General features: G+C 33.9%; 1 protein-coding gene across 1 annotated transcript in view; it reads right to left on the bottom strand.

Annotated features, from left to right (window-relative positions):
- Nucleotides 1–3219: 3219 nt before the first annotated feature.
- The window catches only part of LOC133179039 (dipeptidyl peptidase 2-like), a 67035-nt gene continuing 54082 nt past the window's right edge, over nucleotides 3220–16172 (bottom strand). Inside the window, exons 7-12 of the mRNA XM_061313735.1 lie at nucleotides 13641–13701; nucleotides 12864–12979; nucleotides 8996–9152; nucleotides 6931–6995; nucleotides 5895–5965; nucleotides 3220–3595 (exon numbers count right to left, since the gene is read on the bottom strand). Of these exons, the coding sequence (XP_061169719.1) occupies nucleotides 3496–3595; nucleotides 5895–5965; nucleotides 6931–6995; nucleotides 8996–9152; nucleotides 12864–12979; nucleotides 13641–13701 (570 nt within the window). The 3' untranslated portion in view covers nucleotides 3220–3495. The remainder of the gene's footprint in view (nucleotides 3596–5894; nucleotides 5966–6930; nucleotides 6996–8995; nucleotides 9153–12863; nucleotides 12980–13640; nucleotides 13702–16172) is intronic.

The raw sequence follows: 16172 nt of genomic DNA, 5'->3' as shown, positions 1-16172 counted from the left end.
TCACAGTTTTCTAAGCAACTACTCATCACAGATCCTTGAAATTTTAAAACACTCTTTGTTTAGGCATGCCATATGGTGGGATTCATTTTTGTGCGAATCCTTGGTCAACTTCCTGTTTATCCATGCATCTGTCTGTACCATACATCACAAATTTTCGTCACAGTTTTCTCAGCAACTGCTCATCGCAGATGCTTGAAATTTTAGCACACTCATTGTTTAGACATGCCATATGGTGGAATTCATTTTTGTATGAATCTGATGTCAACTTCCTGTTTATACGTGCTTAGAGTGTATATTCACATCAGAGTGGGGGTATTACTAGTGAGCATTGGCTCACAGACTTCTTGTTTCATTGTTTTGTATTCATATGAAGCAGAATTTATTCAAAAACTTCTACCTGAGAAGAAGAAAACACTTGCTGTGGCCTTCAACTTGACATTTAATCTAAGACATATTATCAATTAACAATAGTTACTTTCATTCATACATCTCTGTGATTGGGAGGTCGTGAGTTCGAATCTCGGCCGTGACTGACCTAAGTCGATAAAAAATGGGTAGCAACTGTTCCTTCGTCATGCGCTCGGCACTTTGAAGTGAAAGTTGCTGGTCCTTCGGATGAGACCTTAAAAACCAAGGCCCTGTGTCACGGCAGGCGTTGGCACGATAAAGAACCCTCACTGCTTAATGGCCCTGAGTGCCGAGTAAAGGTCAAAATTTGAAGCCCTTCAGTGGTATATGGTGACGTCTCTATACGAGTGAAAAATTCTCAAATGGGACGTAAAACAACATACAATCAATCAATCTATCTATATGTCGACTCGATATATCCAAGTGAGCTTGAAATAAAAGATACCACAGAGTCTGAGACATTTGTTTCATATTTGGATATTTTACTAGAAAAAACATCAAAGCTTGATGATAAACGTGACGACTTCAATTTTTCAATCGTCAACTTCCCTTACTTATGCAGCAGTATACCCTTATCACCTGCATATGGGGGTTTTGTCTCCCAGGTGATTCGATACGCAAGAGCATGCTTTACTAATGAACAATTTCTAAAATGAGGCAAGCTATTGACAAACAAGTTGAGGAAACAAAGATATCAACAGTCTCGTTTGAAGTCATCACTACAGAAGTTTTATGGTCTATACAATGACCTTGTCAGCAAATACAATCTATCATTAAGTCAAATGCTGACTGACATTTTTCATACTAATTGTTAGGCCATTATTTACACACTGAATTGTCGACAGGTTTTTCCGTTACTTCCCGATCATGACAAGGAGCACATGGCGGGTGTGACCAGTCGGTAGGGGATGCAATAGAATACAATAAAACTCTGCAGATAACAAATATTGGTATTTTCCAATGAATATACTTAGCTCCAACCTGGGAACACAAATTTCTCACTTTAATAAAGGTAAAGGGAGCTGGGTCCATGAATCTTAAAATTTTTGTCCATAGATGCTACATACTAAAAGTGCTTGAAACTGCTTCATATAAGATAAAGCTGAAAAGGTTATGAATGATGCAAAATGATAGACAAGACCCTATAGCAGTGAGTCACCTGAGTGATAAAAGTGACCTATAAAGAAGCATATTGATCTTGCAAAAATAATTAGGGCATTCAAGTAATTGAGATTAGAAGTTCATCTGATAATCAAGATATTTTATAATGCTCACAATTACCTCAGAGTATAGACTTATAATTATACCTAGAGATATTAGATATACAAACTCACTCACGCTGATATCTCTTTAAAACAGTTTTTTTTAAACACACACATACACAAAGTAATGGCATGTACATGTAATAACACATTTGATTTTTTTTTTTTTTTTTTTTTTTTTTTTTTTTTGCATAATTATGGGGTAAATGACTTTTTGAGAATTTCTACATATCTCTCCACAGTTTGTGTAGTTTATAGTACATGATAAATATAAGAAAACTTTTCACTGCATTACAACACTATAGGCCTATGTATTCAAAATTTACTTAGCTAACCAGTGAAAAACAAACATGCTCGTACATGTAAGTAAAATATTTCAACTTTGTTGGATGCACCGAAACCTTCAATTTGACAAACACAAATGTAAAGCATAATTCTGCTCCCCTGGAATTAATAAATTGATAAAAACCATTATGTGATTGAAATGTCAGGAGTGTCTCTGATATTAGTTAATATGAAGCAACTTAATGTGGTTCCACTACAATCTATTACCATCTATTGTTTAAACTTTACAGTACTTCAATGATAAATTTACACGCATTACAAATATCCTTTAGTATACAATATGATTTACTGTTTGTGGAGGGAAATAAAATGGGAACACTTCTTTGCCAGATTGTAAACTGGAAATCACGATTGAATTCTTCATTTGCAATCAGAGAAATAGAACTGATTTTATTGTTCCAGAGAATGGCTTCGAGTAATACACTAATTCCTGGACAAATTGTGATTAGAATAAGAAAGCTATACGACGCCTAGAAGTTGCTGAATCTTGCTTGGAAGACAATTTCAATTTATAAATTGAGACAAAACATTGCCATTTAAAACCTCTTCTTCCAGTTGGGTGTAGATTGAAACTAAATGATTTGTAAAAATAAATGAGAAGTTTCAGCCAGGATTATTTTGTAGCCCCAGGGAAAAAAACTAACTCCAACAGCATCTCGAACACTTTAATTTGAAATGGCTTCAGATCTGTTTGTGCCAGCAAGTGACCTTTTGTGGAAGATGCAGCCATAATAAATACACGAGAAATGCAGAAATGCAAAAATAAATTGCAGTTAGAATTTTCCACTCTCCCAGTATGACAGACAATGAAATCAATATTGCAGTAAGAAAACTTGACCCTGACTTGTTCCAGTCACACCTATCTAGTAATCTGAGTCAATGGCATATGTAATGTCTGAAGACAGAAGATCCAATATCATTTTTGTCAATAAAACGTGATGAAAAAACATGAATAAAATCAAAACTTATGGGTTATATATGTCTCTATGCTTCTTCATGTTTATATGCCATGAATAAGGCTTATGAAACTACATTTTAATTTATAAGAAAATCTTTTGAAATCATTTAACAGAAGTGATAGGTTAATTTTAAGCAAACAACTTTACAGTTTGGATCCTGTATGTCCTGAAAATTGATAATAAGTTGAGAGTCAAGGCAGACTCATTTTCATTGGCATTTCAACAGGCCTCAAATGTAATGGAGGTTTAAGTTTAATATATTTAATAAAAATGTATGAAAATAATCCATATATAATGACATCTCAAATCACAGCATGGCATCAAAAGTAAATATCAACATACAATTGTAATATGAGACAGAATAAATCATTCTGAAGTCTTGTTAAAATTAATAATAATTAATTAAGATCATTGCCAGAAATCTAAGTAATTGACAAAATTGCCCATTTTAACTCATAATCACAGTAATTATATTGCACACACGCTACAGATTGATAGATACTGATGTCTTTGAAGCATAATTATGTTGAAGCTCTGTATTCCGATATCCACTTCTTTATAAAGGCCTTTTCTTGGTCTCGTGCTGCAATGACTGAGGATGGGTCGTCTTTGTTTTTACCCCTGTAGTCAAAAAATCAATATGTCATGCATCAAGCTTTGTTATAACAGCAGATGAAAAGGCAGTAATTGCAAACAATAGCAGAAATTGTTCTGTCAATTCTGCAGTATATGGTTTGTCTCAAATGATAAAGCAAGAAAAATGGTATCATTACTGAAATATCTTTAAAACTTCACAAGTGGTAGTTAAATTCTGCATGAAAATGTTTTTTTTTTTTTTCATTTTTCCACAAATCAAAATAGATGTGTTTGTGAAACACTGATGCCCTTATATGGCAGCTCATGGCCAAGGTGAAAGTTTTTCAAAAGTAGGTCAAATTTCAAGGTCATGAGGTAATAAATAATGGTACTCAAAGAAAGGTCTTGTTATGAGGAATACACAAAGTCATATGAAATATGAAAGCACAAGCACCAAAAATTCATCAGTGATGGGCAAGGTTAAAGTTTTTCAAAAGTAGGTCAAAGTCGAAGTCAAGATCAGTAGGTCAAAAATAATGGTACCCAAACAAAAGGGGCTTCCATTCATAAGTTGTGGCTAAGGTTAAAATTGTTCTTTTTTACAAAAATAGGTCAAACTCAAAGGTCAAGGTCAGCTTGTATCTGATCATTGTAGGCCATGTGTTCCAAGAGTCCACTATAACTTAACAAAATTGCTGCATCTGATTGCAGCCTCTATGTGACAGAATCAACAACTAGAAAAAAAAAATCCTAGAGGACATTATCCGAAGATCAAGTCATCAACCGTCCAGCACAGCAACACTGTCTGCTGTTTTGCAAGGCGACATTGCAAATTAGGTCTTATTTTTACACAATGCCAACACCAGCAATGATTAGCATGACTCTGATGTCTCAGAACACATTTCTATCTCTAAAGAAACTCCAATCAACTGTTGTTGTTAACTTAAGCTTTGATATTTCTCTAAATATTTCCACAAATAAAGTGTTTTAAACTAATTTAATGGTGCATTTTTTAATTTAATGACTAGGAAATAAATAAACATTTATCACCAAGTTTTGCTTTGGAGAGGAATACATTTTTAAGACTTTCATGTGATATATAAGGCTCTTGGGTCTTTGTGAAACAATGCAATTGGATAAATCAAGTCACCATTTTTTTTTTTAATTCTGTGTATTGTAGTGCAAACTAAATCTTTGTTAGTTTGTAATTTCTTGCAATTCTTACAAATCAGTCCTAGACAAGTTATTCATGGAAGAAAAGAAGACACAATCGCCATTTGCAAAGATTGATTTGCAATAGAATTCTCATTAACTACTCAAATTTAGTGTCCAGGCACAGAGAAGCAATATGATTACATAATAGTTGCATAACACAGTAACATTAATCCAGATAATTCTTTACTCTTTTTCTATAATAGAGGACAAACTTCTCATTCTTCTGCATCATTGTCAAGTTTCATCAGGAAATGAAAATGAAATGCTTCCCGCGAAAGTCTGCAATTACACTGTAAAGTCTTGTGTGATTTTTCAAATTGCTTTCAGCTTAAAGTGTCACACTTAAATTAAATATTCTCAAGTTATTTTCAATGTAATGTTGTGCCATGCCAAGGTCCGATTGTTTTTTTTTAAATAATTATAAATAAATATTAAATGCAAGGACTTACCCAATCTTTTGGATAGGTGCGAGACTCATCCTAATCAGTAGAAAAGTGTGTAACACTCCTACATATCTTGGGTGGGTGCTAAACTAACCCTAATCAGTCTAATAAAAGCGAGGACTTACCGTATATCTCAGGTGGGTTTGATGTAACTCATTGTTACTCAAATAGTGTGCAAGGACTAACCCTTATCAGTTGAGTGGTGTGTGAGGACTAATCTTAATTTCTCTGGTGGGTGCATGCAAGAAGCAAAATCAGTAAAATTGGATGCAAGGATGAATACTAAATTGATGGCTTTTGAATGCAGGACAAAGGCATCAGGGATTGATATCGGACTATTGTGATGCCACAAACGTTGATTGTTTCTCTGCACCATTGGACCTTGGCGTATCAGACCATCGCACATTAGCGCAACACATCTCATAGGAAATGGACCATAGGACTTTGGCATGACCATCGGACTTTGGAGTCCGTATCGACATCAAACCATCAGGGTTTGGCGCAGACCTTGGGGTTTGGCAAGACCATCGGACTTTGGTCTGACCATCAGACTTTGGAGTCTTACAAACATGTATTATTCACTGTATTTGAATGTAGTTTAAAAAACTCTTTAGTGCATCTTTAAATGACAGAATATCCAATCGCACAGGGACTAGGATGATGATGAAAAAAATCAATATATTAACCTTAAATCTAAGTGATGAGCCCCTCCCTCTATCATTATCACCCCTACTGAGGGGTTGGGTGGCTTTATGACCTAAAAATAGAAAAAAATGTATAAAAAAAATTGCAATGTGAAGTTGCATAAAAAAAAATCATTGCATCTTTTGCAACCATAGTGTATTAAAAATAAAATACACTTTTCCTTTAATTTTTTACAATATATTAATTTTTTAGGCACTTTTATTCATATTCAGAAACTTAATACATTTTGTTTTTGTATATCTTATGTCTTCCAATGTTGGGAAGCAATTCATGTAACAACTTTTTATAAAATCATAGATTAATAAATATCTGATGAGAAATGAAAAACAAATTGAAACATAATATCAACCATTTAGACTTAGAATTCAGCAATTTTTTAATACTAGTATGCTTTAATACATAACTTCTATGCATGTTATCAATATACATTTTATATTGACTGGGTTTGAGGGCAACATGCGTTTTGTTGGACCCAAGAACCAACTGTTTGCCTGAGGCCTTTAGGCCGAAGGCAAACAGTTTGGATCGAGGGGTCGACAAAACGCATTTTGCCCAAGAACACAGTCAATTACCGGTAATAAATGTTTTGTTATACCTTTTATTCATATATTTTATCTTTTTTTTTTTGGACATACATGTATGTCAAACACCAATGAATGCAAATGAGATTTAGCTGACCCCGCCCATTATGTGACGTAAGCCATCCAACATCTCATCGAAAGGTCCAATATCTCGCTCCACGGTCAAACATCGATTTTTTCTATGTCCGCTCAGTAAAACATTGGAAATGTTAGACTTTTATAAGTATTGATTTATATAGGAACAAATTTTTAAAGGTATAACAATAAGGAATTATTCCATCGAAGCAATGAAATAATAACATAACATTTGCCCATGTGTGCAATATTCTAACACAACCACAAATAGATAGGCTGATAATGATGAAGGTGTGTTAATTGATAGTGATTGTGTGCCATATATAATTTCTTGATCATAATTATTCAAGGTCAAACTTACCCCTCCTCTATGCCAAGGGTCAAGTTCACCATTGGAGAAAACTATATTACTGGCTGACTTGATATCTACAGTAAGTTAGACATTAAATTAGTGATTATCAAAGTGTTTATAATTAATAATCATCTGTCAGCATCCTGACAAAAGCTGTCACACTGCGAAAAGTAATATTTGTAAAGCATATGACACATGCACGCAAATCATAAAATGCTTTTATTAGCATTTTACATGCTCTAAGAAAATTTGTATGTGCACTTGTGTGTTTTATGACTTAGTGAAATGCAAAAGGTAATCAATTAACTAATAATCACATTTACATCTATTACCACTTGATGCTCAAGTTCTTTTTTTTAAAATCACTTTTCTCAAACAAAGAAATTATCTCTGTGAATTTGCATTTGTATTGCAAAGATACATGAAATGCAAGTTGTTTTGAGGAGATATACCGTGGTAAATGCATAACAAAGAAAATGGAATGTATATATCACATAATTTGTACAAACAGCCACTCTTTGTATGAGAATTTAAACATTCTTGAAGTGACATAACTAAAACAATATACATAATGCACTAGCTTATATGCACTAAGTAAACATTTCTGTCGAAATCATTCACTGTATAACCTAGTGGAAAAAAAATATCACAAGTTCAATGACAATGTCATAAAACATTAACTGCTTGTGCAAAACATCCGTCAACAGAATGAAAAATCTATAGAGTCTTAATTGGATTTGCTCTTATGTAATATGTTTCCAGGAGAGTCAGTCAATTGCTCCATTTTTATAAAAATCACTTTTAATAATATTCTGCTAAGCTCAGTAGGGAATGTAAAATGTTTTAACATATCAAAAATTTAAGGAATGGAAAGTCAATTTTATTGTTGTTTTTATATTGAGGTATATTGTATTTCAACAGTAGTGCATGTAAAAAGGCAATAATACCAGCAATATCACATTATATATAACATATTTTTTTTTACGAACCTGTATATTTAATCCATCTTCTAAACCTTTATAGTTGTCTCTACAGACCAATAAACATGCTTGTTTTGAATTTTCTGCCATCCGATAAAAATTCAAAACAAGCTAGTTAATTAGGATGTAGAGACAACTATTTAGGGTTAGAAGGTGGATAAAACATACAGGTTCATTAAAAAATATGTCTTAAATTAGGGAATGAAAGGTAGTTGATTGACCAGTGCTGGAAAGTGGAGAAATTCTCCCCGTGCACAGAAAATCTTGCACCGTAAATTGCACAATATTTGCATGACGGGATCTGTAGCGTTATGGTCAAAGACTAATATATAAAACCATACAGTTCTGCAGCAATGCTAGAGGATGTGATTTACTATTGGCTGTTATCTAATCTATACTCCATTGCTATAGGAAGTGACTTACAATAGATAGTTTTCATATGACGTATTTTCCCTTGGCTGCCATCTTGGTGGTCAACCTGGTAATTTTTCCTATTTGTCTTACCAAATCTAAGAGGGTGTACCAGAAATATTTGGGGGAAAATCTTTATGAAATAAAAATTACGAAAGACGGGAAATAACTCTTGCTAATTTGGGCCTACTGAAAACTATCTATTGGCTGTTATCTATATACTCTACTGCTACAGGAAGTGATTTAATATTGGCTGTTATCTATACTCCACTGCTGTAGGAAGTGACTTACTATTGCTGGTATCTATACTCCCTTGCTATAGGAAGTGACTTACTATTGCTGGTATCTATACTCCCTTGCTATAGGAAGTGACTTACTATTGGCTGTTATCTATACTTCACTACTATAGGAAGTGACTTACTATTGGTTGGTATCTATACTCCACTGCTATAGAAAGTGACTTACTATTGGCTGTTATCTATACTTCACTACTATAGGAAGTGACTTACTTTCACTGGTATCTATACTCCACTGCTATAGGAAGTGACTTACTATTGGCTGTTATCTATACTTCACTACTATAGGAAGTGACTTACTATTGGTTGGTATCTATACTCCACTGCTACAGGAAGTGATTTAATATTGGCTGTTATCTGTACTTCATGTTATAGGAAGTGACTTACTATTGGCCCAATACTGTGCCTGACTCCACAAATCTCGTGGTGCCACACCCCACTTCTTCTGACAGTACTGGTTTCTGATCTCATCAGTGAATGGAAGCACAGGAAACATGTCTGTTAGATTGTTACTCCCTGCTGGCAGGTGAACCTCAGTACATGCCTGCAGTAAAATTAATCAGAATTGTAAAATCAATTGTTACATAATTGCAACATGATTTAATATTTACCGCTACATGTAACATAACACTTTCATCAATAATTTAAAGACATACATAAATTGGATCCAACCTTAGTCTAGTATTTCACAATCTTTAATATGTTCAAATATATATCAATTATCTTATAAGATGTATTTAGTAATCAGAAGGCTCTGATGAAACCATAGCTTCACTGATTTGTAACTAGAGCTATTATGAGCCAGCTCACAAAAGTATACCCCCAATGGCATTTTTTTTTTAAATGTGCCATATACATTTCTAAAAATGTGACCTTGACCTAACCAAAATGACCTTGGTTAAAAAAAAGATACATCCTCTGGTCATATTATCCTTCAGTGAAATGGACATTGAATGTTTTTCTACTAAAAAAATTATGGACCTAACATAAATTTTAAACTGATTTTGAATTTGCCACTGACGTTAGGTCAAGGATACCGTAAATCTGGAAATTTTTACTGTAGATAAATTATTAGCAAATTTGCGTGTGCATTGCATTTGCAAAAACATTTTTCTTAAAAATAAATCAACAACAAAAACTATGAATAAAATTTTTGCTGACAGCTGATGTCTTTTTTTAACCCAATGAACAGGTGTTCGTAAGCAGTGGTCATTTAAAGATGTCTGTTTATACTACAAGCTAATTACCCGTGATAATTCGTGCCTTAACTACATTCAATATCGTCGGATAGTTTGACAAGCAGTGTGTCTTTTTAAAATTATTTCTGCAAGAAAGAAAGGCCAGTTGTTTTATCTAACAACGAAAACCTAGCATGACAGAATCTTACCGGAGATCTAAGTCTTGTATAATGAAACCCGACGAAAGAAAGGAGATTGCATGTACATGCAAAATTCATTGCACATGTGTAACTTATAAACTGTTATAAAAATTTTAAGCGCTTTTTATTTTTAGCACCGAAGACAATTTGCAAAATTTTAAAACATAAAAATTAAATAACACCTTTTTGACCCAGATTCGCAAAAATAAATCGACGTAAAAATTTCCAGATTTACGGTATGACCTTCAGTTCACATATAATCTTTGTTTGAAGTTTGAACTTCCAATACTTATCCGTAATTAGAGAGTTATGAACTGGAGACAAATTTTTTATTACTTTGTTGAACTTGGCAAAATGATCCTGAGTGAAGGTCATGACACAAGACAAAGTACATGTAATATTTGTGTGAAGTATAAACTTCAAATGTTTTTTCCATTAGAAGTTAAAGGTCACACACAAACTAAACACTTTAAATTGCCAAAATTTAATAACACCTTAATTGAACTAGAAAAAATGACCTTAGGTAAGATCACAAAATACCCTTTAGTCATAAGCAATCTTTGTGTCAAGTATTATATTCAAATTAACGTCCACTTGAGTTATAGACGAGACATATAAGATACAACTTTTCTGCCAGTGGTCTTGAAAGTGATGGAATGACCTTGGGTCAAGGTCAGTAATAATCTCTTACTGCAATATTGATAAGTATGAGTCTCTAATGTTCTCTATTACAAGATAGGGTCAAGATAAGAATTAAAAACATTTTTCTAAAGTGACTGAAACTTGATCAAATGATCTAAGTTAAGATCAACACACACCCTCAGGTCATGAGCAATCTTTGATATATGAACTTCCAATGTTTCTCTGTTAGGAAAATGTAGACCTGACACAAATTTTATACTTTTTCTTCCAGTGATCTTGAACTTGCCAGTGTGACCTTGGGTCAAGGTCAAGATCCACCCTCAGATCATAGCTTATCTTTGTACCCAGCATGAGTTTCTAATGATTCTTCATTACAAAGTTACAGCCTGGACAAGATTGCACAGGCAGCCAGCCAGACACACAATGGACTGCTAGACAGATGGACAAGATGATTCCTATATAACTTCATCTGCGGGCATATAGAGACAGATTGATGGAGAGAGAGCTAGACAGACATAAGGTGATTACTGTATAACCCCTGCAAAAAAACAAAAAAACAAAAACAAAACTTGGTTGGATACAATAAAAGAAGAGAAAACAAAAACCTGGTCTTGAAAAACCTTTTTTATGCCCCCTGTATCGAAGATTCAGGGGTATATAGTTTTTGCCCTCTCCGTCTGTCTGTCTGTCTAGCTGTCTGTTTGTCCGCAAAAACTTTAACCTTGCCCATGACTTTTGATTGGTTGGAGCTATGGCTTTCATATTTCACGTGTATTCCTTGTGATAAGACCTCTCTTTGGGTACCACCATATTTGACCTTTTGACCTTGGAGTTTGACCTACTTTTGAAAACCATAACCTTAGCCATAACTTTTGAGTGGTTGGTGCTAGGGCTTTCATATTTCACATATGTAATCCTTGTGACAAGACTTTCCTTTGGATACCAACAACTTTGTCCCTTTGATCTTGGAGTTTGACCTACTTTTAGAAAACTTTAACCTTGGCCATAACTTTTGAAAGGTTGGTGTTAGGGCTTTCATACTTTACATATGTAATCCTTGTGATAAGACCTTTCTTTGGATACAAAAACTTTGACCCTTTGACCTTGACCTTGGATTTTGACCTCCTTTTGGAAATCTTTAACCTTGGTCAAACATACTTGCCAACCTCCAACATCTAAAAATCTGGTCATGACCAGATTTGGAAAGTAAAAAATCTGGTCATAACGCGTAACGACATTCACGACATATTTACCATGTATTTCAAAGGCACATACAACAGAAATGTGTGTTATATTTTATTGCAAAGAAGCATTGTAACTAACAGTTGCTGATTTTGAATTTCTTAATATTTCTGATGTGGGTGAATAATCAAAGCAAGCCACAGACTGGTTAAATTTACAAGAGAGTAGTGCATTTAAGGTTTCATTGTCGAGTTCCGAGCGAAATTCAGTATGAAGTTTTTTAATAATGCTGAAAGCTCTTTCTGAATCAGCATTACTGTTTGGCAGCACAAGAAGAGTCTTTGATAATTTTGCTAATATGTGAAATCTTGGCTTCTGAGTACAGATATCAACCACAGACTGCATTTCATGCCAAAAATTGTCAATATTTGACCAGGTCAAAACTTTTGAATGAGTGGTGCTTTGGCTTTCATATTTCACCTGTATATTTCTTGGGAGAAGGCCTTTCCTTGGGAACCATTAATTTTGACCATTTGACCTTGATGTTTGACATACTTTTGAAAAAACTTTAACCTTTTCCATATCTATTCAATGGTTGGTGCTAGGGCTTTCACATTTCACAGGTTTATTCTTCGAGACAAGACCTTATTTTGGGTACAAACATATTTGAATTGCGTTTGAGAAAGTGTAACCTTTGCTATAAGTTGCCATACGGGAGCATCAGTGTTTCACAAACACATCTTGTTTTAGTTTTACATTTACAGAATTATTTAGCCTGATTTTTTTTTTTTGATTAACTTGTTTAAGTTTTGGTTCAAATCAAATCAGATGAAGAAGTGGTGTTTTAAAGGAGCTTCACATAATTTTGTTTTTCGTAGTAATCATGGCAACATCATTCATGGAAATCCAAAACTGATTCACAGAACATTGACATCAGACTAAACTTACAGGAGTAACATTTTGAAAATGACATTTATACACTCCAACAAATAGCCATGTTGATGTGCACCATTGAGAAGATTGTTTGTTCCACAGTAATTTATGTGAATTCACCTGAAAATCCCAAGCCATACTGTCAAATCCAAGTCCACACCCTGTGGGATCTGCACACTCGATAAAATCACTCCAGATGTCGAAACAAGGATGACTTGTCCCATTGTAAAATATAGCTGAAATAGACAAATTCATAAATTTAACAATGCATATAGTTTTTTTTGTCCCCAAAAGATTAGCAATATGTCCTACTTATACTACATGTAAGACTTTGGTTGGCCAATTTCTGTGGTACCATATTTCCTGGTACAATAAAATAAAGTTTTTGTTCTCTGCAAAGCCTTTCAGGAAATTTGACAATTTCTGTTGACTTTGAACTTGAAGTTTGAATATTTTTCTTCATGAACGATATTATCAATTAAAAGTTCAGAGTTTGTGTTAACAGATTAGAGTTTAATAATCTGCGTGTATGTGCCTTAGCCTTTGATCCACAGTATTCAATAATATAAAACATTCTTGTCAAATCATTCATGAAATGAAAAACTCCCTTGAAGTTTCATGGTATTAGACACAAATTAATAACCCCTTACTTAATTTGGTCAATAGAATTAAACCATAGTTTAATTTTTTTTTCTTGATGAATGAGCTAGTACATGCTAAAATTATGCATATAATATTTGTCCACAGAATATATTTTTAAACAGACAGGAGCACGGACAGAATCACTTTGAGTGACATACCACCCCCCCCCCCCCCCCCCAATTAAATCAAATGTCAAGTGGAAAGAATCAGTCAATTCATTATACCTTAAGGACTGAGTCACACTTTCAGATTTACCTGAAGCCTGGGCTAATCCATGTAGTGCATCTGTAGTGTTCAGGATCATACCACAAGCTACCTGAAGAAAATATAAATTAAAAAAAATAAGCAACTAGCAAAGTTGACATCATATCTTAATTTAAGAGCAAGTAAAAAGCTGCTTTATCACTTACAGATCTACACATCACAATTATATTATTCTCAGTATTGATAAAAAAAAAGATTGAAAAAGTCTGCAACTGTTGGTGGTTCAGAAGGAGCCCTTATTATTCACAATTGGGCTGCTTTAAGAGGCATGTGGGCTCTTATTGGAGTGAATAGGGTAGATGTTTTACCGTAGTCTAGGTTACATCATAGAGACATGGTATCTCCTCTGGGATCATGAAATTAAATGTCCTCTTTTAGATACATTACACAAACTGAGTAGATCTAGTCAATATCTTTCAATGTTGAGTTTGACCCTTGACCTTAGACCTTGTGACCTCAATATCAAGAGGAACATCTACTCCTTGAGGAAACAAGAGTAGTTAGTTAAATGTCAAGCAAAGTGTTCTCAAGATATTCAGAGGTGAACATCTTCCTATGACCAGTTTGACCGATTCATAAGGGTTATCTATTCCTTGAGAACCAGTGTACCAAGTTAAAAGTCAGTCAAGCTTCTTGAGAGGTCAATATCTTCCTATGTTCAGTCTTGCCCTTCAATTTTCACCTTAAGCTTGTGACCTCAAAATCAAAACGGCTCATCTACTCCTTGAGGGGAACTAATATACCAAGTCTGATTTTTGTAGATATTGAGAAGATAATTATTTTTCTCTGTCTTGAGTAGTTGACCTTTGATCTTTGATCTTGTGACCTCAAAATCAATAGAGGTCATCTATTCTTCAGGGGTAAAAATGTTCCAAATTCAGTTGAACAAAGGGTTTTCAAGATATCTATAGATGGACAACACTTGGCCTACCAACTCACAGACCAAAAGGTGGAAATCAATAGGCCACCCTTTTTGCAAAGGGAGGAGGGCATAATAATCATTTATCATTTTTTATGCATTTTTCTATTTTACTCCTATCATTTTGTTACATTATTAACTTAATAAGTGAAGATATCCCAAATTCTCATTCAGTTCTCCAAGTACCTTGGTTGCTTATTGGGGCAAATACAGTTACTGAACTGGGAAACTGTGCATGATCAAGTCAATTTCCTTAATGGTTCTCTGTTTAATCCAAGAATTTAATTACTTCATAGTCCTTTAGAAAGACCTAGAATTCTGTCAAAGGAAAGGCATGCCACATTATGCTTTTATCAGTATACAGGTACTAAAAATCTTGACATAACCCAGTGACCAACAATTTTTGATCTCTGAATTGAACTGCTCGAGTTAAATATAGGCAAGTATAAAAAAGTATAAGGTTTAAAGGTACATCTATTATGACATATAAAGGGTAATTGATATGATGGAGGATGAAAAATGACCTAAATCCCACAATAATTACAATGTAAGACCCTGTTGTTCCTATCATATTTATTTATGCCTGCATATACTTTCTTTACAAAAGGATTGTGGTTTCAATAACAACACATTTCCAATTTTTATCATGTCTACAAATAACTTTCATAATTGAATAGATTTTGATACACAGGCTAATGAAAAAGACATTATACTGCTGAGAGTCAATGGCAAATTAGATCTATGCTTCAACAATGAGCACCCTTCAGTTAGGTAAAGATTTTCTAGGAGAATATAGTCATTGAGTTCATTCGATATGTTGATACTCCATTATTACCCATAAATCCTCATCATAAGGGCTAGCATTAATCGGTGTTTTATTATCAACTGGTAATAACTCATCATATTGCTTTTCATTAAGGTTCATATGACATTGCACTTCACATTTGGCAGTCAAAGAAAGTCATATATTTTATAGACAATCCAGTTTCATCGTGTATAGTTTGCCAAGCTGAGTTTTGCTAATATGTCAGCTGCTGTCATATTCATAATGGAAGGAGCCTGATTACCAACAATATAGTGGTCAGAGTAGAGTTACAATATTTTATGCAATCACAATTTTTACTTTTGGTAGATTATACAATTATAAATATATAAACTAATGCGTTATGTTCCTTAAAGCTTTTTTGTAAGGAATTTTGAACTATTATATACTGAGGTATTTTTGTGATTGGTTGATTCCTTCTGAGGCATATAACAGTCAAGTCCATGACGGAAAACCGTCCAATTGAAATGGACGGAATTCCCGTCCTATCATTCAAGTTCATTAAATCGCGGTTTTTATTATAAAAACAATGCTGTGTAAGGATGAGTCGTAAGAATTCCGGAAAATCTTTATGAATAAAGTACAACCGCACTTGCTCTGAGTTTTACAAAGCCCTAGCCGGTCACGTGATAGCTTCAAAATGGATGAACAACAAGAGCACGACAGAGCGATAGTGGGTAAGTTTAACGATGTTTTATGTAGTTTGTATCATATAAAAAGTTGTAAATTTTGAATAACCAGAATCTTTACTGATTTAGAATTTAAGATATCTTACTTAAAT

The sequence above is a fragment of the Saccostrea echinata genome, unplaced genomic scaffold (assembly GCF_033153115.1).
Source record: "Saccostrea echinata isolate AGI-Se365-2 ecotype Australia unplaced genomic scaffold, CSIRO_AGI_Sech_v1 ptg000004l, whole genome shotgun sequence".
NCBI lineage: Eukaryota > Metazoa > Mollusca > Bivalvia > Ostreida > Ostreidae > Saccostrea > Saccostrea echinata.
The sequence above is the reverse complement of the archived record's forward strand: the minus strand, read 5'-3'. Positions and strand labels throughout refer to the sequence as shown.